The 25,435-nt window shown below is 42.6% G+C and overlaps 1 protein-coding gene across 2 annotated transcripts; it reads left to right on the top strand.

Moving 5' to 3' along the window:
- The first annotated feature begins 654 nt into the window (after nt 1–654).
- On the top strand, nt 655–20,099 carry LOC131221602 (cysteine-rich receptor-like protein kinase 15). 2 transcript variants are annotated; one of them, XM_058216884.1, is made up of 7 exons: nt 655–1,499; nt 16,708–16,827; nt 17,369–17,565; nt 17,937–18,147; nt 18,589–18,826; nt 19,312–19,462; nt 19,557–20,099. In XM_058216884.1, exons 1-7 carry the CDS (start codon nt 725–727, stop codon nt 19,863–19,865), a joined length of 2,001 nt encoding a protein of 666 aa, XP_058072867.1. In that variant the 5' UTR covers nt 655–724; the 3' UTR covers nt 19,866–20,099. The 2 variants fall into 2 exon arrangements, with proteins under 2 accessions (XP_058072867.1, XP_058072866.1); XM_058216883.1 differs by having other exon boundaries at nt 17,363–17,565.
- The last annotated feature ends 5,336 nt before the right edge of the window (nt 20,100–25,435 follow it).

The following is a 25,435-nucleotide window of genomic DNA, read 5'->3' as shown; positions in this document are numbered from 1 at the left end:
AAGGCCATGGTCCAAAGAATGACTTGCATGTGACGTTCATATGGAATACAACATCAGAAAACAGTTGGCAATGAATGACCACTCTTATCGATTGTTGGATTTCATGGACCACAAAAAACTCATATCAACATAAGGTTATATACCCACCTTTTTCAAAGAAATGGTGGGCCACAAAGAGAATGAATGAATTTAATTTACTTTCCAGTGTTCTCAATCACCAACTGGTAGCCCCAACATGCCTCAGGATTGTAGTTAGGGAGCTTCTCCTGCATTCAGAAAGTTTATGTTGAGCTCCCATCACAAGTATTTTGGTCACCATTTTTACAAAAGTGATTAGAGGGCCGGCTAAAAATATAACTTTTGTAAAGGGATGTCAAAAACATGAAAAGATATTAGTGTGTCAGTGGCAGTGCCCGGGCCTACAAATTTAGAATATTGAAAAGGGCCGCCGGACGACTGGCCCAAAATTGTTCAAAATCCGAGCCAAGACCAACCCAAGGCCCGGCCCGTTGATAGCCCTACCAGGATGGGGCCAATTTGGTAAAATTCCCATTAATTTGATCTTCTATTCATGTGGGCCCTGTTTGACAACAAATGCTGAGAGAACCGGAGGGGGCCCACATAGGCAAGACATCGTCCATGCCAAATGCGTTTTTAAGCAGAAGTTTTCCTGCACTCAGATTTCATATTCTCTTCTCTCTCCATACAAACCAACAAAGAAGAGATGCGTAACTTTCAATCCAAGCCGTTGGATTTCCTCCTCCATCTAACTTTCTTTCTTCTTCTACTTTTCCCTACCCTTTCTCATGCCGCCTATCTCCACAGTATATGCTCAAATAGAGCTAATTATACTGCTAACAGCACCTTCGGAGCTAATCTCAACCAGGTCCTTTCCGTTCTAAGTTCCAACGCTCGCTTCTCCACGTACTTCTACGATGACAAGGGCGACGATCCTGCAATCGCCTATGGTCTTTTCGTCTGCAGAGGGGACATCACTACTGACCTCTGCAGCACCTGCGTCAACCAGGCCAGTAAAGAAATCAAACAGAAGTGCCACATGACGACCGAAGCATTCATATGGTATGATTGCGGTATGTTGCGTTACTCAGACCGTAGATTCAGATCTGTATATAATCCCGCATATAATTCCATAGAGCTTTTGACATCGAATGTGGTGAATGCGTCGGATCCTCAACAGTTTAACGCGACATTGAACCGTCTGATGAAGAATATTTCTTTTGTGGCTGCGTTCGATCCTTTAGTTCAGAAATTTGCAATCGGAAAAGCTAATTCTACGATCAATCAGACAATATATGGGCTTGTGCAGTGCACCCAGGATTTAACTAATGAAAACTGCAACGCATGCCTGCAAGATGCTATTTCTATAATTCCGAAGTGCTGTGATGGAAAGATAGGGGGGCGAATTCTCGGTGCAAATTGTATTTTGATGTTCGACGTCAACCGCCTTTATTATGAATCTTCAGCTGCCCCTACTGCTGGTAAGCATCGTTTCTAAGCTGTTCAGATAATAAAACGGCGTCAATACTTTCTTTCATACACAATACTTTATTTCCATTTCGTGTCACTTGGGTGGAATATCTCAGTAGTGAAGAAGGTGGGGCGCACCAGAAAGCTCACCAATGATAAACCCACTCATTAGGCGCGAACCACATCCATTCATGTCATCGGCTGTCCATTGACTTCAGCAATGAAGGCTGACAGATGAGTTAACCATCTGGTTTCGCCTTAGGCCACAAATGCACACTTTGGGTGGGAGCACACCCATACATTAAGTCAGACTATTTGCGGTCCATTCATTTCAATAGGATAACCATGGCTTTTAGACGCCGCCGGCGAATCCTGTATGAGTCATCCAAGTTGAAATGGACTACCCAGCGCTCGCTCATGGAAAGGAAAAATGGAAGTAGGTGAGTTTCAAGTGGGATAGATACCCAGAGAATGAGAAAAACAGAATTTCATTAATCTCACTTATGAGAATTTAGAACAACTAGATTTTACGGTTTAGGGCTTGTCACTCCCAACACAGGTGAGTCGAACCCATTTACCCTCGATCCAGTTTGAGTCTCAGCTCAATTCAGGACCATATGATCATCCAGGGTGTACACCGTAAGTTAAAAAATTCAATATTTAGGTGGGGCTACACCCATACATCGAGTCAGGCCATTTGGGATCCCTTCATCTCAACAGTGGCCGCCACACTTTTGGATCAATCATATTTTCTACGTACGTGACTTATTGGCGACAAAGAGAGCACTATCAATGAAGGTACGACATTTCCGTGTAACATTTTGCATCTACAAGATACAAATAATGCAATTTTAATAGTATTTTTCAAATCGGACCCACTACAAATCTAATTTTGATTATTCAAGCATATAAGGATTGCTGCTGAATATTCAAACTTGGATTGCTGCTGAATATTCATAACTTGTGGTACCTTCCATCCTTATGCAGGGCATCAGTCCTATCAAAATAGTAGGCCCCACAATGGAGATTTCTTGGCAGAAAATCAAACTGTTCCATTTATTAATTAGTACGGCCACATAATTTAAAGTAATCGACAATTGGTGGTTTGATTCAATATAAAAAGTATGCTGCATCTGTTGATCCGATTGTGCTGATTTTCAAGAACCGTGATCTTGATCATGGGGCCTACTATTTTCGTGATACTAGTGTTCTACACACTTGACATAGCTAATAGCGAATATTGATCATGTGGGGATGAATAATATTTTCTACGTAAGCAATAAAGAAACCACTATCAATTTCTAATTTCCACGTACAATGTTTCCATGTGAACATCTTGCATATTCAAGATACAAAGGATCCAATTTTCTCTGGATTTTTCAAATGGTATCCGCTAACAACTCTTGAGAGCTATTCTAAGTTTGAATATTCAAACTTGTGATACCCTGCCATCCTTGTGCAGGGCATCAGTACTATCAAAATAGTAGGCTCCACAATGAATATTTTTTGGGATGAAAATCAAACTGTTCTGTTCAGTAGTTCGGACACATAATTTGAAGTAACGGACAACCGATGGTTTGACTCAAAGTAACCGATGGTTTGACTCAAAGTACAAGCACGGTGCGTCTGTTGATCATATGGTCCTGATTTCCAAGAAGGGTGATCTTGATCATAAGGGCCTACTATTTTTGTGATACTGATGTTCTACACACCTGACTTGGATGGGTATTTTTCATTTGTGGTATGGATCATGTGTGGTATTTTTCAACCATAAATGTTATAGAACATCTTCTTCTTTTTTTGTTTTGTTTTTGTTGTCAGCTTGTTAGTACATCTCACTGTTAGCCACCCCGGATCGATAGATAGATACCAAGACCCCAGGGTTGAAACGAGGGATCTTAAACTCAGTCTACCACTTGAGCTATGGATCAGGGTGTATGTTATAGAACATCTGGGTGTATGTTATAGAACATCTACTTACCCAGGAGAGGATTAGGTGTTACCCTACTTTGAGGCACACCTTGATTATTGTTTATATATCCATACCATCCATATGTTTATCACGCCATTTTAGGATGGGTACAAAAAGTAATGCAAATCCAAATCTAATGTGGACCACATGACAGGAAACAGTGGTGATTGAGTGCCTCAACGCCCACAGCAAGGTTTATGTAATGTTTATTTGAAATCTAACTAGTTGATAATTTCAAGAATATAATTTGGACGAAAGAAAATTAGAAAGATCAGATTCATTCAAAACCTTTTTGGCTCACAATTTTTTTTTCATGATTTTACATCACTGTTTCTTTTGGCATTCTCCGCATGTGATTGGTATTTTCTTATGATTTTGGAGCGGGTTCATAAAATGAGATGGTAAAACAGATGGTTTACATATACAATAACTAAATTAAGATAGGCCCACCTGGGTAACAGGCAATCCGCTCCCTACTAAACGCAATTGGCAGGTGGGCCACACTGAACAAAACAAATAAATGTCTACAAAAAATTGTTTTAACTATCAGTTTATATGTTCCGTGGTAGCCCGTCTAAACGGGCTTATTTTTGAGGCGGGGGTGTAAGCCGCATTTTGAACCAGATGAAAGGAGTGCGGATTGCATGTTCCTCAGGCATAGGATATATCTGTGCCTGGGGCTGTGTGGGCCTAAATAGATGTTTGTGACATATCAACTCCGTCCATCTATTTTTAAAGACTTTAATTGAATAGGATTCTAAAAATCAGGCAGATCCAATATAAAAGCGGGCCATCAAAAAAGAAACAGTGGAACAGAAATGTACTGTCACATAAACTGTTAATATGGCTATTAACACTCACATAAACTGTAGGAAAAACTATCATCTTGATATGAAACTTCTGTCACCACCCAGGCGTTCAATCGCCACCGTTTCATGTTGTATGACCAACATGAGTATTGGATATGCCTGATTTATAGATTCCACTCCTTTTGTGGTCTTTAAAAACAGATGGACGGATTGGATTTATCACCCACATATCTGTGGGCCCCACACAGCCCCCTGGCACATGTATATCTGGGTGACGGGGCACATGCAATCCGCTCTCAGATGAAAGTGACAGTCCTTGCACATGTGTCGTGTATTGGCACGTATGCCCGCAAGTTTTTCTACATCGCGCATGGTGCGGGCAGACGCTTGTAACTTTGGTCGAGAACGGGGCGGGCGCGACTTTTCGGAAGCGGATTGGCTGGTGTACCACACATCTGTTGTATAGCTGGTGTATCGATTTCAGCAAGTTATGTGGGTCAAGTCATGAGGTATGTGTTATATCTCCATTTGGTGAGCTCGTCTTATGGCTTGAGCCGAAAAATAAGACAGATCTAAATACCAATCGGACCACTGCAAAACACAGTGAGGGATTGAATGTCTACCATTGAAGCCCTTTTGTGGGTCACAGAGTTTTCAGATCAATATTAAATTTGTTTTTCCTCTTCATCCATATATTTTTAACGTTATTAACAGATTGGATGGAAAATAAATATTATGGTGGGCCCTACGCATTTTTTAACGGTAAAAATCATCATCCTTGCAGCTACTTTTGGTGTGGTCCATTCAAGCTTTTGATATGATTCATTTTTTGTCTCAAACTTTAAAATGATCTCGAAAAATGGATGAACAATATGAATATAATAAATACATCATTGTAGGGCCAATGTAACTTTGATCTCATTTGAACCGTTGGTACAACTTAGGAGCTCAAGGCTCGCCTGCCCTCGTCTTCACATCTATATAGCTGGTGTATGGTACACCAGCCAATCCACTTCCTACTTTTCTAGATGGCTGGATCCATAGTTGTCGAGGAAGTGGATGGGCTGGTGTGCCACACACCAGCTATATAAGGTACTCGTCGTGCGAAGATGACGCTGACGCTCTTGAGCTTCCAGTTGTACGATATGTTCAAAGGAGATCAAATTTACGTGGCCCCACAAAGATGTATTTATTATATCCATACTATTTATCAATTTTTAGATATCATTTTAGAGGAGTATTCCAAAAACGAGTCATATCTAAAGATATAATTGACTGCACCACAAAGACTAGCAGGGATAATGATTTTCACTGTTAAAAAATTTGTAGGGCGTTATTTTCCATCCAATCTGTTCATAAGGTTACAAAGACATGGATGAAAAGGGAAAAATAAAAAGATAAAAAATCATATTGATCCAAAACTTCTATAACCCTTAAAAAGATTTCAATGGTAGACATTCAATCCCCTACTGATTTTTGCAGTGTGGTCCACTTGATTGTTAGATCTGTCTTATGTTTTCGTCTCAAGCATTAAGACGAGCTCGCCAAATGAATTGCCAGTTTGGATATAACACATAACTCATGATTAGACCTGCAGAACTTGGTGACGTCAATACACCAGCTATATAGCTAGTGTGTGGTACACTGGCCAATCTGCTTCTATTGTCGATGGGATGCCTGACAGTGGGCCCACTGTGATGTATGTGTCTTATATCCATTAGTTTTGAAAAAACATTTTAAGGCATGCCAGGTGGAAACTAATATGGGAAACGGTGGAATCTACAAAGAAAAAAAATTTCTGTGTTCCACAAAAGTTTTCGATCATATTTACGTGTCCTCTTGATCCAGGTCTTTCTGACGTTATCAATAAATTAGATGGAAAATCAACATTCGAGTGACCTCTAAGAGTAGGGATACAACCACTACTGTTTTCTATATGTTCACTTAAAATTTCAATCTGCTTCATTTTTTGAATCATCACCTAAAATGAGATTTCAAAATGGATCAACCGAAGCTGCGCCTCGTCTGAAGCGGTTTGAGTGACGAGAGCGCATTAGGTGAGATCCCGGCCTCACCCAACACGGTGCGGCACTTACCGTACGTGGGATTACCGTGGGGCTCACCTTTATGTATGCATTATGTATCTACGTCGTCCATCCGTTTTTGTGGATCATTTTAAGGCATTATTTCAAAAAAAAATGAAGTAGATCCATTTGTCATGTGTGCCGTACCATTAAAACAGTGGGGACTGATCGTCCTACCATTAAAAACATCTTAGGGCTCACATTAATATTTTCCTAGTGTTTATTTATCATCCAATGCATTGACAATGTCAAATAAAGCCTGTATGAAGGGATAAAACAAATAATATCTTGATCCAAAACCTTTGTGGCCTATTAATGGTCAATCAATAGTGTTTCCTATTATACGGTGCACTTGGTAATTGGATCTGTTTCATTTTTAATTTTTTTTTGGGATAATGTTATAAAATGATTTGTTAAAATGGATGAATGGCCTCGATACATAATACATACATCGAAGGTGGACCCCATGGTAATCCCATCATTAGGGCCACCGTCTTGGGTGAGGCCTAATCCGTCCTCTTGAGTGTCCTCTTGAGTGTCGTACCATGCACCACTAATATGGTGTGTGGCGTGACCAAGTTGTGTGGCTCTATCCTGGTGTATGTATTATAGTCACATTGTTCATCCATTTTGCGATAACATTTTAGGGCATGAGCTCAAAAATTAGGTAGATCCTAACCTGAATTGGACCACACCACGAAGAGTAGTTAGGACAATGGCCACTATTGAAACCTTCCTAGGGTCTATGATATTAGTTATTTACCATCTCACCTATTAATAAGGTCACAACCAAGATGGAGGAAAACCATAAATATCAGCTTGATCTAAAACTTCCAAGGATTACTTAATCTCTCCATACGTCCGGTTATTCTAGCATTGATTGTAATGAGCATTTTTGTGATGTTTTGAGGCCTTTCTCAATTTCCTCGACGTAGTCTTCAGTGGAGAGGCCTACCTAATATTTGGTTTTGAAATATATTTCAAAAGAAGACATAACATTGGCTAAAGAAGTACCTAATAGCTTTAGCCAACGCGTTGTAAAGAGCCTCGGCCGACTCGCTGATGGTGGTTGTGGAGTCGAGCCTATGAGAGGAAAGGCTAGAGTAGGTAGTTGTGGAGTTGTACCGAGAGGAGTCACCAAATCAAGAGTCTTTCTAGGTGCGGACAGAGATGGTTAATTTGGATATTTTTACAGAACAAGTCATTTCACCACAACTTTTTGATGTTTTGGTTTCAGAGTTGTCTCGGTTGTTAGAGTTACTACAATTGTGGTATCGACATGCGTATTCTTTGGCTTATTTATTTTTTGACTAGTCGTGTAAATTTATCGGTTTCCAAGTTAGTCAGAGAGTCATTGAAGCAAATCCTGACAAGATCAAGGCTCTGCTTGACATGAGTTCACCTCGGACAATGAAGGAAATTCAGTGTCTCACAGGAATGGTCGCTGCGCTCAACCGATTCATCTCTAGAGCCACTGATAAGTGTCTCCCTTTCTTCCAACAACTGAAGGGCCACAAAAAGGCTGAATGGACCTCTGAGTGTGAGCAAGTCTTTCAACAGTTGAAGCAATATCTGAGGTCGCCACCACTACTATCTAAGCCAGAGGAAGGGGAGCCCTTGTTCCTCTACTTAGCGGTTTTGGCCTCCGTAGTCGGCTCGGCCCTTATCAGAGAAGCTGGAGGCAGAAAATATCCTGTTTATTACACCAACAAGACCCTAGTTCCAGCAGAGACAAGGTATTCGAACATGAAAAAACTGGCTATGAGTTTGGTATTCTTTACATGGAGGCTGTGTCCATACTTCCAAGCGCATTCCATCGCCGTCATCATAGATTCACCACTTCGACAAGTGCTCCAAAACCGGAGGTGTCTAGATGTCTTACCAAGTGGGTTGTCGAACTCGGAGAATTTGATATACAGTATCAGCAGAGGATTGCGATTAAAGGTCAAGCAGTAGCTGATTTCATAGCTGAATTCACTACTCCAAACTGCGAGCTTGCGGGAGTCAGCTCGAAAGCATCAGCAGACCCTTCGGCGGACCCTACCGTCCATCCAGTCCCTTCACCCCGTAAGGACACTGAAGCGCAAACGAGGTCTGACGGATGGACTCTGCTCGTGGATAGGTCATCCAATTCGAAATGAGGAGGAACAGGGGTCCTCTTGGTCGCACCCGACACCACCACCATCCAGTATATGATCAGACTCGACTTTAGAGCATACAACAACGACACAGAAATGAAGTCTTATTAGTTGGGCTCAGATTAGCTATCAGCTTGGGAGTTCAGCTCATTGATGTCCGATGCAATTCCTAACTCGTCGTGAACCAAGTATCAACAGAGTACGAGGCCAATGAAGCAAGGATGATAGCCTATTTAGGTGAAACTTAAAAAGTAATGGAGAAATTAAAAGATCGCGCCATGAGTCAGATACTGGGGCTGATCCTGGGTCGATGCCCTCATAAAGTTAGCCTCGACGACTGAAGGGAATATCTCGAGAATCGTCCATGTGGAATTTCTAGACAAACCAAGCATCGACCGAGCCGACCAAGAAACTGTCAACCCGGTGCAAGTGACAACGAGCTGGATGGATCCTATCGTCAGATATCTCACGAGCAACGAGGTCCCACAGGATAGGTTGGAAGCTCAACGTCTGAGGGTCAGGGCAGCACAATATACGATCATGGGCGACACATTGTATAAAAAAAAAGTACTCCCAGCCATACCTCAAATGCTTCTAACCAGATGAAGCGGATTATGCGATCAGGGAAATTCATAAAGGAATTTGCGGGAACCACTCTGGGGGTCGTGCTTTAGCCTAGAAGATACTTCATCAGGGGTACTTCTGGCTGACTATCCAAGAAAATGCCAAAGGTTTCGTCTAGAAGTGCGACAAATGCCAAAGATTTTTCGCCATTTCGAGGTAGCCAGCGGAAGAGTTGACCCCCATGAGCGGTCCGTGGCCGTTTGCCCAATGGGGAATCGACATCATTGGACCTCTACCTCCGAGCAAAGGGTAAACCAAGTTTACGATCGTGGTTGTGGATTATTTCACCAAGTGGGCAAAGGCCGAGCCCATGACAAAGATTACCGAGCAGAAAAAAATGGATTTCGTATGGAAAAATGTTATCTATTGATTCGGCATTCCGCACACTATCGTATCCGATAACGGGAAGCAATTTGATAACGACAAATTCAGGGGTATGTGTCGAAGGCTCGGTATTGTCAATGCTTACTCATCCCCTCGTCATTCTCAATCCAATGGCCAAGTGGAAGCGGTGAATAAGATCATTAAGAATCACCTCAAGATGAAGTTGGAGAGAGCCAAGGGCAATTGGGCCGAGGAACTACCATTTGTCTTGTGGGCTTATAAAACCACTACTTGGACAGCTATAGGAGAAACTCCGTTCTCCCTCTTATATGGCTCAGAAGTTGTCATTCCAGTCGAGATAGGACTTCCAACCGCTTGGGTACGGACCTATCATGAAGAGCAGAATATTAAACTGATCACAACAAGTCTTAACTTGCTCGAAGAGTTGCCGAACACTGCGGAACCCGGAGAAGGGACCCTCGGACAAAATTTGGAGGGGCCGTATCAAATAGTTGGCTCGGCCAAACCAGGATCATACTGCTTGGAAGATTTGAAAGGTCAACCATTGCTGCATCCTTGGAATGCCGAGCACTTGAAAATCTATTATTAGTAAAGGAAATTAATGCGTGGGTCAGAGCTACATGTTGTAACGACTGTTTGTTATTACTACTTTTCAATAAAGAATGCTCTTTTCTATACATACTCTACGCTCTACTCACTCTGAGGAATTCAATAACGAGTCAATCACTCGGAAAGTGTTCGCCTTGTCATCTTAGCATGCTACGAGGGACCATTTCTCATTTGCAGAAATGACATCCTTCGACGAGCCGACCCTTAAAGAAGAGGTCGGCTTGTCATTTGACAATTCACAAAAGGCATGGAATCCACAATTGAATCAACACCCAAAAGGTTCAACTATCCAAAAAGATATGATAAAAACGTCAATGTTCATTATGAAAAAAATTATATATAATAAACTCATTCTCCTCGAGGAGAAGGGTCAGCGGCGGGGTTTGAAGGTTGAACGTCTGAGTAGGGAGGTTAAGCTTCGGGGACCATCTTAGCCTCGGCAACAGCAGGAGAGCCTTCAGTGCCATCTGTAGCCAAGCCTTCAAGGTCCAAGTCTGGATATAGACCCCTTACATCGCCTAAACAAGCATTGTAGGTGGTGTTGTATGCATAGAGGTATACCCTGTCCAACTCGGCGGATCTCTCCGCCGACTCCTTAAACTCTTCAACAGCAGTAATGGCACACGAAGAAGCCAAGGCTTAGAGCTCGGCACGCTGCTTGACCAGCTGCGAAGCAGCCAAGGCTTCGAGCTCGGCACGCTGCTTGACCAGCTGCGAAATAGCCAAGGCTTCGAGCTTGGCACGCTGCTTGACCAGCTCCTCAACAACGTCGCGTCTGGCCAACCCGAGTTCAATTGCCAATCGAGCGTTGTCCCCCTCCACTTGTTCAAGAAGACCTTTGGTGCTCGCCAGCTCGGCCTCGGCCGAATCCAAACAGGACCGAAGTCCGTTGATCTCCCCTTGGAGCATCATCTCTCTCAGCTGACCTGCCCCGAACTGGCCCTTCAACTTCCCCTGTTCCTCCGTCGAGGCCTTCAAGAAAACCACTAGCTCAGTTTTCTCCTTCTCAATCCGGGACACTGCTTTTAGTCTTTCTCGGATCAGGAGAAGCATCGGCACGGCCTGAAAAGGCAAAGGGTCAAAAAATAGAAAGCAACTATCAAAACTGGCAAGTCATGTTAAAAATTTACCATGTAGCAGACCAAGACGAGGTCGTTGACGAACGACTCGGGCAGACAAGTAAGAGTGTTGGCAATCAATGTCTCGGTCACATGTCTCACTGCCTAGTTAGTCACGAACGACATATGGTAGCCAGGCGTAAAAGTCTCCTGTCCAGAGGGAGGGGCCGGACTAGTGGCTCGGTCGGTGCCACTAGCAACTGAAGCATGGGGCTGGACCTCATGCGCAGCTGGACCTCCGACTAATGAGTTGGTTTGGCCAGTCAAAAACTCTACCTCGGCGGCAGTGAACACGAGGTTCTCGGGCTCGCCAGAGATATCACAAGAGAGATCCACCGCAACGATCTCTTCTATTACCTCCTTCTGGATCCTAAGAGGGGGGTGTGCTGGTGGTAGGCCCTCGGCTGCAGAAGAAGTTGTCTTTCTCTTTTTTTTTCATGATTTTCACATAGGGTTCGAATACCATTATTACACTGAGAGGAGGACGCGGCACCGATGCCTTCTTCCTCTTGGAGCCAGAAGCTTCAGCCATACCTGGTCATAAAAGTTCAGTTCAGATCAATGTCTACAAAGAAAAACTAAAGTTGTGTATGAAGCTAGTATACTCACCTAGGGTGGTGGGGAGAGGCTTCAATCTATAAAAATTTGATTGAACGAGATTTTCTGGGTTGTTGAGGCTGTGCCAGACACGGTCCTGTTCCTTGAGCAACCGAACCTTGGCTACTTGAGCTTAGAGGAGAAGGGATAACTCCGGAGGACCTCTTGGGTATCTTGCAAACAGAAGGCACATGTTAGAATAGAGCATGAGCCAGAAAAGGTAAAACGCGATACAAATCTCGAAAAATTCTGCCTGGGTTAGCAAATTTTGTGGGTACTCTGACCCGCAGACGTCCGATCTCAGACGTCGACAACTCCCATTCTCCTGAGGCCCAAAACCATTTCCCCTTCCAATCCTTGTTGGAAGAGGGAAGTTTGGCCATGAGGCCTGGAGTACATTAGACTCTTGCTAAGAAGTAAAACCAGCACGGCTCGGCCGAGTCGTGTTTGGCTTGGAACATAGCCAGAAATTCATCTGGCGATAAGTCGTGGTTCTTCAGTTGGCGCTAGATGATATGTGAAGAAACTAGGATTCGCCACGCGTTTGGAACAAGCTGACCCGATGCTAGCTTCAAACGTGTGGTCGGCGTGTGCACGAAGGGATGGATGGAAAATTGGAGCTCGCACTGAAGTGCACAAATGAAGATGGCGACTTCTCCATCAACTGGGTTTCCAGGAGCATCGAGGGCTGAAGGGGCCTTGATGTGCACGAAGTCAGGGATCTGGTACTCGGCCCAAATTTGGACCATCTGAGACTCGATCAAAACCGAGCCTCTAGGAACAGCTACTTCGGACCGACCACCTGAAGGTCCGGCCACGGCCGTTCTAGTCGGATCCTTAGGTATCCTCCTCAACCTTTTGGTGCAGCCCTTGGCCTTTGGAATGATGGACTTCTTTGCTCGAGGCCAAAGAGGGATCGCCTTGAAGGGACCTTCTGAGTCTCGGCGCTCAGAGCCGTACTCTCAGGTGTAGAATCATCTCCGACACCAACTATCCGAACTTCGTCCGAATCGTTTGACATTGCATAAAGGAAATTGAGATAAGAGATAAGAGGAACTCACAACAAATCTCTCTCTGGAAGGCTTCTCGCAGTGCGAATGCTCTTGGAAAATGAAATGAAGGGAGAAATCGAATGAATGTTGGAGAGCACAAATGACGGAATGGAAGGGTTTATATAGCCATTGCCAGCCACCCACAATCATGATGGACAACTATTTCCGAAGCTGAAATGGCTCGGTTCCGAACCTAACTATATACGTGGTAGCACGTTATTTGTTTGAGCTGATATTCTCTGAGTTGTGCGCTACCAGCACCGAATAACATTCAATGCACAAACTACTCTTCACCTCTCAATGTCCACATGGCGTCACCTGATATACCTGGTCTATTCGAATACTGATCCACAGCCACGTGTTCGACACCCAGCGGCTAATACTTTAAAAGCGGCTGCCAACGTACGACGCCCGGATCATGAAAGGTCATCATTGTGACCGTTTGCCTCAACCTTAACGGCTAGTCATCATGAAGGAAGCGACGGTCCGTTTCCCAAGTCAGTTACTCTCTGAGTCTGAGCTCGGACCTAGAGAGTAGGGGGCTTCTATTATGGGAAAATCTGAGCTAAGTCTTGTTAAGGAAGACTTAGAGAAATCGATATGCGAAGGATCGGACTGATCGTATTCGAGCCGACTGGACTCCACATTCCTTCGTAGAGCTTTAGTCCTGACCGGGAACTCGGAGGAAGCCATACGACCTGACCCGTCAGCTCAGACTAGGATCAGGTCACTCATGAAGCTCGGATGGTTGTAAGCAAGCCTTGGCCCGGATGCGAACGTGGCCGAGGACTGTGCTGAAGTGTTAACTCCAGTAACGCCCGTCCGGAAGAGCCATCTAGTGTATGATCTCAGGGTAATGTTTGATATCAGTGCGCTCATGGCTCCCGCTTGATGGCATAGATCATGACGAGATTGACAGACACGTTCACCTCAACAAAAAGGTATAAATACAGGGCATTATGACAGAGAAAGGTACGCAACATCTTGCCTAAGCCCACTCTACACAACTTAGACCCAGATTCCTAGCCTGACTTTGGCATTGGAGGGTCCCCTGCTCTAGCCAGGGTCTCCTTTGTCTTCCCTTTGTGCAAGATGCAGGGTTTGGTCTGAGTACCAGAGCTTGGTGAAGGGTGAACCAGATTTCAGCATCAACATTATCCATTATTTGTGGTTGGTTTGGAAGCTTAAAAGCCATGCTGGTAGACTGGAAAGTAGAATGAATGGAGCGATAAATATCGATTTAATCAACAACCGACCGACAAAAAGGGGGTTGACTACAAGTTTTGAGTAAATGGTTAGGGAATGCATTGGACAATACGAAATCAGTGAGTAAGTAGATTCAAATAATACTAGTCGATTCTAGCCTTAGCATTTTTACCAATATCTATGGTACCGCCCTAGGAAAGATCCATGCATATGAGGTAGCTTTCCTAGGTGAGAAGCATCTGAGAAGCTTATTGTCCATTAGTATCTTTATAACGGCTGGTTGACTAAGTTGGGTCGAATTTTTTGAGATGAAAAGGGGTAAAAGTTTGGCAAAGTTTACAAATATTGAAAGGAAAGAATAAGGAGTACATATAACTAGAGAATGTACGATTAAAAGAATAATGAGTCCATATAACTGGATAATTTATGGATCTCCTGGAAAAAAAATGAATGACACAGTGACCATAAGAAGTATAAACAATATAGGAGGGAATAGGATAATATATAAGAGTAGGCAGAAGTATTCATAGATCCACATCTAAAGAAGCCATAGTGGTCCTCCGTCAAGATATAGACCTTTTGTAGTTATTTCATAAATACTTCTATACAGGTGACCAATTACAAAAGGTGTAAGGACAACCTTTTGACCCTATGCGAGCGCCTCAGCCGGTTGGACATACTCGTTAATGACATGGAGAGCATTTACATAGAGAAAATGACGGCAGATCTAGAGAAATAAAAAGGATGTGTGTTCTTCATACTCGACTCAGCCTTCATAATTGTAATACACTTGCATGATGTGTGAATAAGCCTTGTCTCGGCTTTATTCGTGAAGTGCTTTTATTCCTTCTGAGCAAAGCCTGGGAAGATTGCCCTGCTAAAGAAAAGAATTTGGCTGAGAGCAGTAATGTCCAAAAAATTTAGACTCATAGGACCACACTTAAAGAAGAATGTGTTGGTGGATGAGCTCTAAAATGACGACCCTAATATAAGAAGAGGAGGATCCAATGAATAGTCATGTAGAGATAGTTTAATGCATTCATAGATGTTAGATTCTCTCCTAGACATTTTATGTTGTGCGGAGACGCGGTTGAACCAATTGTCCCATTTTAGCAGAGGTTTTGGTCAGGATCATGAATTCTTTATAGCGTTGGAGGGTTCTAGGACGGATTCAGATCAAACCTGTATTACTTCTCCAGGGTAGATAGGGAATAAGGGATCTAGCAAGAGAATTTCGTCAAGTTCGACTCCAAAAAAGAAAGCTAGTCCCAAGCAGTAGTAATCTCTAATTGGTGATTTGAAGATAATTTCATTAGAAAACTTTTCGAAGAGGCTATCTAAGACGGTCATCAGATCATCTTGTTGGAAAGTTGGAGCAGAAGATGAGGAGGTCGCCATTGTAGGAAAGAGAATGTTAGTTCAAAGTTTCAAAAGACAAATGAATAAGGAAGAACGTGTGAGGTGGGAGAATGTTTTAAAATAAAGTATATATCAGCCAAAAATTCAGTGTATTAATTAGGGCATCATTAGTTTCTGGTTCGGTACGATGCTTCTGTATTCATCACCATGGGAATAGCTCTTTATTTGAAAAAAAGGAAGTCATAATCGACATTCGGGATTATCTTGATTAGAGGCGGTAGCTAAAATGTTGTCACGTGGTTCAAAGGATGGACACATTTATGAGGAGTCATACATTAGTTTCACCTTTTACCAAAAGGCGAAGCGACGTGGGGGGCAATGTTTATACTTATGTCAGTTCATACAAGAGCCATTTAGGAGAGTTTACATTAATTAGGAAGAGGTTCGTGGTGCATTTAAAGATCTTCTTTAGGGATATACAGAGAGGATTTTACAGCAATATGGTTGGTATTTATCGAACTGACCACATCATCAACTAAGAGAGAGTGGTTGAGTGAAAAATAGTCATGTTGAAGTAGTTATCAGGACATATAGTAGATTTAGGAATAAGGAAAGTAAGTAGTGTTAAAATAGTTATAATAAGCATCAAGATGTGGGAATCATCTAAATGATCAGCGTAAGGTTATAAATGGTAAGGGAAGTTAGTAGAAGAAAAGGTCTCGTACCAACCAAACAAAACAAATTAAATTTATCTTTCAATTATCTTATGTTCCTTAATATTACCAGTCAATTATATTCCATAATGTAATCAGGATTTATATTCCATAGTATAATCCGTAGCAATAATCAAGTAGCTGTTAACTCTATATATAATTCGAGTCTACGCTCACGCGCTGGATTCAGTTCAAGTATTAAACAAAGCTCTCTGTTCAAAAAGGTGCACTACGTTCTTCTCTGCGGCAAATCAACCTTAATAATTTCCTTTTTATTTCTCGTTTATCTGTATTGAAAATTACTTTTGTATAAAAGTCAAATGTGAAACTCATTTTTAAAGGACGAACCCTACCTTCTAATAATCACCTTATTATTTTAAATGTTGTGTGAGTGGCTGAACAGGTGGTTGATGTTACTCAATTTAAGTCATGTACAACGTATTTGCCCATCTCGACGCTTGGGTTCTTAATCGTTCGGTTTGAATTAAGCGGCACATTCAATTCTGGCACACCCATATTCATTACGTGATCAATTTTGAAATTTAACCACAACAAGAATATTATATTGATCCTTGGGTTTGATCTTGCTACAGAGAAACGCAGGAAGCGATCAATGACTCTGATCATCGCTATTGTAGCAACAGTTTCAGGGTTGGCTCTCTTTGGTTCTTGTATCTACTTCTACAGTCGGGCGGGTAAGAAATTACACAAAGGTAAACACCAAAATCCGAATAAACCAATAGCTTCCGATGGATGGAAGAGAGCCAATCTCCATCCCTCTCTGCAATGTTGTGTGTTGTACACGTGGCAGACATGTATGATGATCAGAATAGTGCATCTGCCAGGTAGATCACCATAGTAATCTAATGAATTCTCTCTCTCTCTCTTTCACCCAAAATGAGGCATTGCCGACTTGCCTTAAGTATTTCAATACTACAAACTGTGTGATACTTGGTTTCTGTGATGCCCACTATTACCCCTATTAAATGAACGATTCTGATCTCGTCTATGGATGCCACGTGAATGGTAATGATTTGGAAACATAGTTCTTCCCATGCTATCCCAGAGAATACAAAGCTAAGAGATGCGTTTGAATGTGATGAACCACTTGATCATAAGAACATGTAACCAGCGTGATGCATAGATAGGTAAATGATGGACAATTTAAAAGGTACCCACAGGTCCCAGTGATAGGCCTAGTGATGGACTATCCAAAGATCTACTAATGCATCTTGAATTTTCATTCAGTGGAAGAGAAAAGCCAGCAAAGTTTGTTACATGGTTTGGGTTCTCCAGTCAATCCAAAGTTCTTGCATGCAAGTATGGAAGGACATGATGAAGTGCATACTCAAGAACTTCCCATGATCGACTTACCTACAATACAAGCAGCTACAAATGACTTCTCGGAGGGAAAGAAACTTGGACAAGGTGGATTTGGCCCTGTCTACAAGGTAAGATTGGAACAGAGTATTAAATACAATGCACTGAATATTTCAGTTTTTTCAAGTGAGCTCCATGGTTCAATGATCAAAACAATGATATTTTGTCCCCATTGTGGGGAGTATGCACCAAAAGTAATCCCAGATGAGGATATCCAAATTGTTCAGTGAGTCTCGAAAGAGTAGACAGTTGGGAAGAAAAAATAGCGGCAGACAATCGACTTTCAAATAGAGGAAGTCCCAATGGAGGTCTATGATCTTCCAATACTGAGTATTTCGTGCATGGTCCTGTTCAAGTTCAATCAGATCATTGAACCATGGCCCATTCATCGAAACCAAAAACCTTCTCTAAATTAGTAGCTATTGCATTGGAAAATTTTCAGGGTTTGCTTCCTGATGGGACGGAAATAGCAGTTAAGAGGCTTTCGAGGAGTTCAGGGCAAGGCCTAGAGGAGTTAAAGAATGAAGTTACCTTGATTGCCAAACTACAGCACAGGAATCTAGTGAGGCTCTTATATTGTTGTATAGAGAGAGGAGAAAAGCTGCTCGTCTATGAATACATGCCTAACACTAGCCTTGACGTCTTTCTCTTTGGTATGTTCGTTCTTCACTTAAGTTTTATAAAATTCACAAACTCAAAAACACACTGGTTGCACGGATGAATTGAATCTCAAAAATTCAATTTAGTCAAATAGGAAATGAAAAGAATTAACTATGTTTCCTTGTACTCATTATGAGCAAGTAGACCAAGAAGATTGCGTTTCAAGTTGTTCCTACATCCAAATGCAGTTGTAGTGTCCAATCTGCCTGTGACCACTATGAACTTGTCAAATGAAGCTAAAATTTGCACCCCAAACAATGTTGATCAGTTACGAGGGTTGGCCCTGGGCTAGATAATCCACCCAACTAATAAATACACTGGGCTCAAGTTGATCCCGAAATATTTTATTACCACCCCAACTCTCTCTTTCTAAGATATGTATCCTAAAATAACCAAAATTAGTTATACCGTTTTGCTATTTTCTCTCAATGCAGATCCAATCAAGCGAATAGAATTAAACTGGGAAAGACGCCATACCGTTGTTGGTGGAATTGCACGGGGCCTTCTTTATCTCCATGAGGACTCAAGACTCAAAATCATTCACAGGGATATGAAAGCTAGCAATGTTCTTCTGGACAATGAGATGAACCCAAAGATATCTGACTTTGGAATGGCCAGGATTTTCAGTGGAAATCAAAGCGAGGTCAATACCAATAGAGTGGTTGGAACATAGTAAGTTCATTTCCATTTTTTACTTGAGAAATGCATGCCATATTACAATGAAAACCTTGCCTAGTTGCATGAGAATTAGTCCATCCATGCGTAGGTACACGGGCCCCAGGTGAGCGGCTGAGTGATCATTATGAAAATAGGCAAGCTTCCTGCTGCTCGGCTCAGAGTTCCTCTATTCAAGATAATGCTTGGACATTCTAGTCTGTGTATGGATGTACAACTGAATTTACTCATGAAAATTCAGTTTTGTCTAGAACGAAAGACAAAGATTAATGATGTTACCTAGCATTCATAATGGATAATTAGTATTCAAATTAAATTTAATTTTAAAGTAATTGCAATTTAGACCCTGACTCGAACAAGAATTAGAAAGTTCAGTATGGTTATTTCTACTTTACTAGATTAGTAATTGCAATTCAATTTGATAGTGCATCCAAACACAAAGTTAATGCTTCTTGTCTTTTATGATCATTTTATTTCCACAGTGGATACATGGCGCCAGAGTATGCAATGGGAGGGCTATTTTCTGTGAAGTCTGATGTGTATAGCTTTGGAGTTCTACTGCTAGAGATTGTCAGCGGAAAAAGAAACAGCAGTCTTAATCTCCCTGAACATGCTCAGAGTCTCCTCACTTATGTTGGTTTCTCTCTTGTTTCAATGAACTTTTTCCCCCCTTCTTTCGGGGTTTCTGATGACGAACATAGTATTAAGATATAACACTCCATTGCAGACATGGAGATTATGGTGTGATGGAAGAGCTATGGAGATAGTTGATCCTTTTTTAGTGGAGAAATGCCCAAAAAATGAAGTGTTCAGATGGATCCACATCGGACTATTATGTATTCAAGAAGATGCAGCAGATAGGCCCACCATGTCGACGGTTGTTGTCATGCTAGGAAGTGAATCTGTGAATCTTCCGCAGCCTACACAACCAGGATTTTTCGTGGCGAGGGCAATGGCTGGATCAGATAAATCTTCAGCTAGTGCTATAATCAGCTCTACCAATCAGATTACTATCTCTACTACTGAAGCCAGGTGAGTGAGACAACCTAGCACTCAACCTGATGCTCGAACGAGTGATGGTTCAATTACAGCTTATGAAAAGTCTAATGTTCGCAAAGACACAATGTCCATATACAATTTCATTTCTAGCTCGGGGCTTGACGAGCCCGCAGGATTCAGTAATTTGGTTGCTTGAAGCCAATGTGTTAGTTTTGAGTTTATTCTCTGTGTTAATGCATACATGTACTTCTGTCGTCCATTGGGACACCATTTTATTCAATTTTCTCCAAAACGGTATTGTAACGACCCTAAATTTTAGTGCACTTAGAACTAAAATAAGTAGTTAATTTTTTTTTTATTAAAAAAATCAATAGTTAAGTTGGTAGAGACACTCTTGGTAGAGAGAGAGAGTGTAACCTTTAAGTTTACAGATTTGTAGTAGATTCTCTCATTCCATGGGTTTAACTCCATAATCTTTGATAAATTGACAATTTTACCACTATTCATAGTTAACTAGTTGTAGACACACGGTACTTTCATAGTGCATGCCTGTTGGTCTGTACTCATGGCTTAGTGGTAGATTTGCAAGAGTTTCAATATTACGGTCATGGGTTGGAGTATTGTGGTGAGTATGGCTGTGAAAGTGGGTCTACTAACCTTTTTAGCATGTTCATTATATAGTGAAAATAAAAAATCCAAAAAATCAAGCTAATCTGTCCATTAAGTAGCCTGCCACATGAGGTTTTAGGTGAGATCCCAATCCACCTATGTTGGTGGGATCCCTGACTGTGGGCCTCACAGTGATGTATGTGCCTTAAATCCACATTGTCTAACTACTTTGAAGGCTCATTTTAGGGCATGACCCCAAAAATGAAGTGGATCCAAATCTCAGGTGAAACATAATACATGAAATAGTGGTATTCAACCATTAATAACTTCTCCTGGGCTAGAAAGAGTTTTGGATCAAGCTGATATTTGTGTGATATTTTTATCCAGAACTCTGTGATCTTATCATCAGGTTGGATGGAAATAAACATATTCCAGTAACCCCCATGAAGTTTTTAATGGTGGGGATTCAATCACTACCATTTCCTGTGACATGGCCCTCATAAGATTTGGATGTACTTCATTTTTGGGATGATGCCCTAAAATGAGCTTTCAAAACGGTTGGACGGTGTGGATTTAAGGCACATACATCACTGTGAGCCCCAGTCAGGGGTCCCACCCACCTTGGTCCAGATGTCACCTTTTTTTTTTTCAAAAAGTGGGCTCCTGCCACTGAATTTTCATTAAACTTGTAAGCTTTACAACCAATTTTCATTTCGGGGCTCCTCTGGAAAAAAGGACCAAGGGAGACCTATCATATGAGAAAAGAAAGGAAAAACAAACCAGGAAGCGCCAAAACAACACGCTAAGAGGAACACCCAAAGTTGAACTACCTTACTCTAATCGAACCCAGACCCACCTTGTCGAGGAAGAGGAGACCGCAAATGCTGGACGGGATATCAGAGAACCTGTCATACGAGGAAGAGGATTAATTCTCGCTGCCCTGGCGTGCCAAAGCATCAGCAGGGGCATTTCCTTCCCTAAAAATGTGAACGAATTCAATGCGACCCTTGCTCTTCAAAAGCATAATCCGCCCTAGCCAATAATTCCACTTCCAGCTCATTTGGCTGATCCTGTTCAGCATCTTCACCACTTGCAGGGAGTCGGATTCGAGGATGATATGCTGGAACCCCTTAGACAAGACAAGGAGTAAGCCCTCGAACACAGCTTGCAACTTGGCATAGGAGTTAGAACCTGTCACGCCCCAAACTCGGAAACCGGGCTCACAAAATTCCCGATCGCGGAATCTAGTGCCGACAGCCTCCGTAGTACCCCATTCTCGGCACCCAACGTCCATGCGCCAGATTCCGATCCTGGGATTCTACAAGGAGGATTTTCCAATGTACCTTTAACTCGTATTAAGCATAACCACAAGTATACCCAAATCACAAAGGCAACATCATCATCACATATCCACTAATATAAACATTTGAATACAATGTTCAAAGGGAAATACATATAGAAAATAAATCAAAGCTCCAGACAACCGCTGCACGCTCCAGGCTCAGTGCTGCTGCAACCTAACATCACCTGCATGCATCTATCGTGCATAAGCTTATAGAAAGCTTAGTGGGTAGTGAGAGTGTGTGCATAAGGTAAGTGCCAAGTAAGCAATATCAGAGTAATCAGGGTAAGCGGAAATACTGAAAAGAAACCCGTAATCATACAATATCAGAAACACTAGTAAGATCATAAATCATACGAAATCAGAGTAATACGAAAACAAACTAATAGGCCCATAAATACATCAGTCTTATCCAGGCTATTCTACGCAAAAATATAATAAAAACAAAATCATATACTGATGAAGCAATGTAGATCAACTATGCAATGCGGAGACAATAAGCCAAATATCAGATGCCGCTGATGCAATGCAATATACAAATCCTGATGAGTCCACGAATACCGTCAGTTGTATTTAGGTCATATAAATGCATAAACATAGTAACCTGAAATGCCATATGCGGCGGATGTAATGCGATATGTGGTGTGAATGGAATGGCCATGCTGGAGTGTGAAGTCGGGATGATAGTACGTAATATCGCAGGTCACGGGGTCCATCACAAGGGACTTCTATCCAAACTAGTCCCATACCTAAATTTGGATAGTCAGACTCAATGTGGTAAACTCCTGATCTCAGGTTAGTCGCGCGCCCAACCGAAATCCTAGTCATGCGAAGGTACACGTAACAAATAGTTGCGCACCACCAGCCTTGAGTGGATAGTGAATGAATGAATGAATGAGTATGCAACGCCTGCTCAATAAGTCCACATATCAGTACGATTCCTCTCTGAAAAATCACCGGGGTCTATTATACTCCAAACCAGGTTGCCGCCCCATCGCGTGTAATAAGATGAGTGGAAGAGACCTCACTATCTGCCTGCCAATATCGGGCCCGGCTCATCGATAGCGGACCCATTCCACGAGCTGGTCAGACTCAGCCTAGCATTGCCCCCTCCTCTCGGGCAGGTAAGGCCGTACCCCCTTCCAATCGACCATGATACAGTGGGAGACACAGCCTAACGGTATACGGCCCTCATATGCTCATGTATCCACTCGGTCTAGACGTTGGAGCAACCTCTGGAACCAAGAGGGTTTAGGGACTTTCACCCAAGGATATCTATAGCACCCCATGTAGAACAGATTTTCGGTGTCCCATCTGGCCATCCACGAAATACCTGTGGAGGCTACGCTCCTGATGTCACTAGGGCGTACAGTAATCACAACACATAATGCAAGATGCATGAGTCATACAACCCAGTCATGCATCAATCCTGCGCATACCATGTACTCATGTGAGACAATCTCCGCCTATCAGGGAGTCTTATAACAACATGCCTAATGTTATAAGCAATGGTCAACCACATCTCATAACAAACATGCAGATGATGCGTATGGGTATGTATCGTGATGCTATGCTGTCACATACTCATAATCTGTATCAATAACTGGCACCGACAACCAGCATCGACAATCGGCCTCGACAATGTGGACATTTAACTAGCATTACCCCCAAGGAGTGGCCCACATAGAGCCCCACATTTAGTGGACTCATGGCCTCATAAAGGGCCTGATATACAACACCATGGGCCTTACTCAAGAGCTTAATACACATCACAATGGGCCTTTCACACGGGCCTAACATACATCACAATAGGCTCCATCGCCTGACCCTCAAATGCATTACAATGGGCCTCATCACATAGGCTTCGACAATCGGCCTCGACAATCAAAATCGGCCTCGACAAACGAAATCGGCCTCAATACTCAACCCCGATAATCAGAATCAATCGATAATCAGAATGGTAAATCGGTCTCGTCGTTCGGAATCGACAATCGGTCACGACAATCGAAATCAATCGATAATCAGAATCGGCAAATCGGTCATGTCAATTGGAATCGACAATCGGTCATGATAATTGCAATCGATCGGTAATCAGAATCGGCAAATCGGTCACAACAATCGAAATCAGCAATCGGTCACGACAATCGGAATCAATCGATAATCAGAATCGGCAAATCAGTCACGGCAATTGGAATCGGCAATCGGTCACGACAATTGCAATCGATCGGTAATTAGAATCGGCAAATCGGTCACAACAATCAGAATCGGTAATCGGTCATGACAATCGGAATCAATCGATAATCAGAATTGACAAATCGGTCACGTCAATCGAAATCGACAATCGGTCACGACAATTGCAATCGATCGGTAATCAGAATCGGCAAATCGGTCACAACAATCGGAATCGGCAATCAGTCACGACAATCGGAATTAATCGATAATCAGAATCAGCAAATTAGTCACGTCAATTGGAATCGGCAATCGGTCACGATAATTGCAATCGATCGGTAATCAAAATCGACAAATCGGTCACATCAATCGAAATCGATAATCGACATTAATGCGAGTGGCCTAACACGGCCTAAGGGAAGGTCGCAATGTGGACATTAAACCATCATTGCCCAATAATGTGGCCATTTAACCAACATTGCTCTTAAGAGTGGCCCACATAGAGCCAAATGTATAATGGGCCCATGGCCTTACATAAGGGCCACATATACATTACATCGACCTCGACACATGGGCCGTAAATACATCACATCGGGCCCCAACACATGGGTCAAGTATACACTATATTGGACCTTATATATATCAGGTGGACCGCTCAAATATCGTATTGGACCAGGTATACGGCCCATAAATACATCACAATGGGCCTCACTAAATGGGCCATAAATACACAACAGGTGGGCCCTGCACATGGGCCTCAGATACATCACACGGGCCACAACCTATGGGCCTAATACATGTCATAATGGGCCTTGTCCATAGGCCACGAATACATCACAATGGGCCACAACCCATGGGCTTCAAATACACAATAGGTGGGCCTCAAATATACATCACATGGGGCCTCATCAAATGGGTCGCACAAACATTATATTGGGTCGCATTCAAGGGAGTCTAATACATCAGGCATGCCCTGCACGTTGCAGGTGCACCCAACAGATGGACGACCTAGAAGTAAACACGTACATCATGGAAGGCTCCACCATCTAGAAACGCTAGACGGTGTGGGTTTACAACTCATACATCATGACCCCACATCCAGAGGCTGGATGGCTTGGATAAAACACCTACATCATGTGGGATCTACGTCCAGGGATGGACAGCCTAGATAAAATACATACGACATGGCGGGCCCACGTCTAACCCGTCTGGACAGATGGTACCGATAAAACACATATATATCTCAATGGGCCCTATGGTTTGACCGGACGGCCTAGATTAAACATTCATATGAGGTGGGTACGATATGAGGACGGTCCCTCGGGGTGCGGACCCGTCTATGTGGGCCCTGAGAGGGATGTATGAAGTGGATAAACATATAAAGTATGGCAGGCCCTGATGGACGCCAGTCCAGCAGCGTTTTGGGCCTGCCTAAAATCTGGGCCCCTATACACATCACAGTGGGCCTGGGAGAATTAAAAGAATGC

Source organism: Magnolia sinica, chromosome 12 (genome assembly GCF_029962835.1).
Source record: "Magnolia sinica isolate HGM2019 chromosome 12, MsV1, whole genome shotgun sequence".
Classification (NCBI taxonomy): domain Eukaryota; kingdom Viridiplantae; phylum Streptophyta; class Magnoliopsida; order Magnoliales; family Magnoliaceae; genus Magnolia; species Magnolia sinica.
The sequence above is the reverse complement of the archived record's forward strand: the minus strand, read 5'-3'. Positions and strand labels throughout refer to the sequence as shown.

Excerpts from the sequence above, each read along its gene's own strand:
- LOC131221602 (XM_058216883.1), top strand. The coding sequence starts at position 725 with ATGCGTAACTTTCAATCCAAGCCGTTGGATTTCCTCCTCCATCTAACT. Across the intron at positions 17,566-17,936 it reads GATTTGGCCCTGTCTACAAG|GGTTTGCTTCCTGATGGGAC; the intron begins GTAAGATTGGAA and ends GAAAATTTTCAG. Across the intron at positions 18,148-18,588 it reads CCTTGACGTCTTTCTCTTTG|ATCCAATCAAGCGAATAGAA; the intron begins GTATGTTCGTTC and ends CTCTCAATGCAG.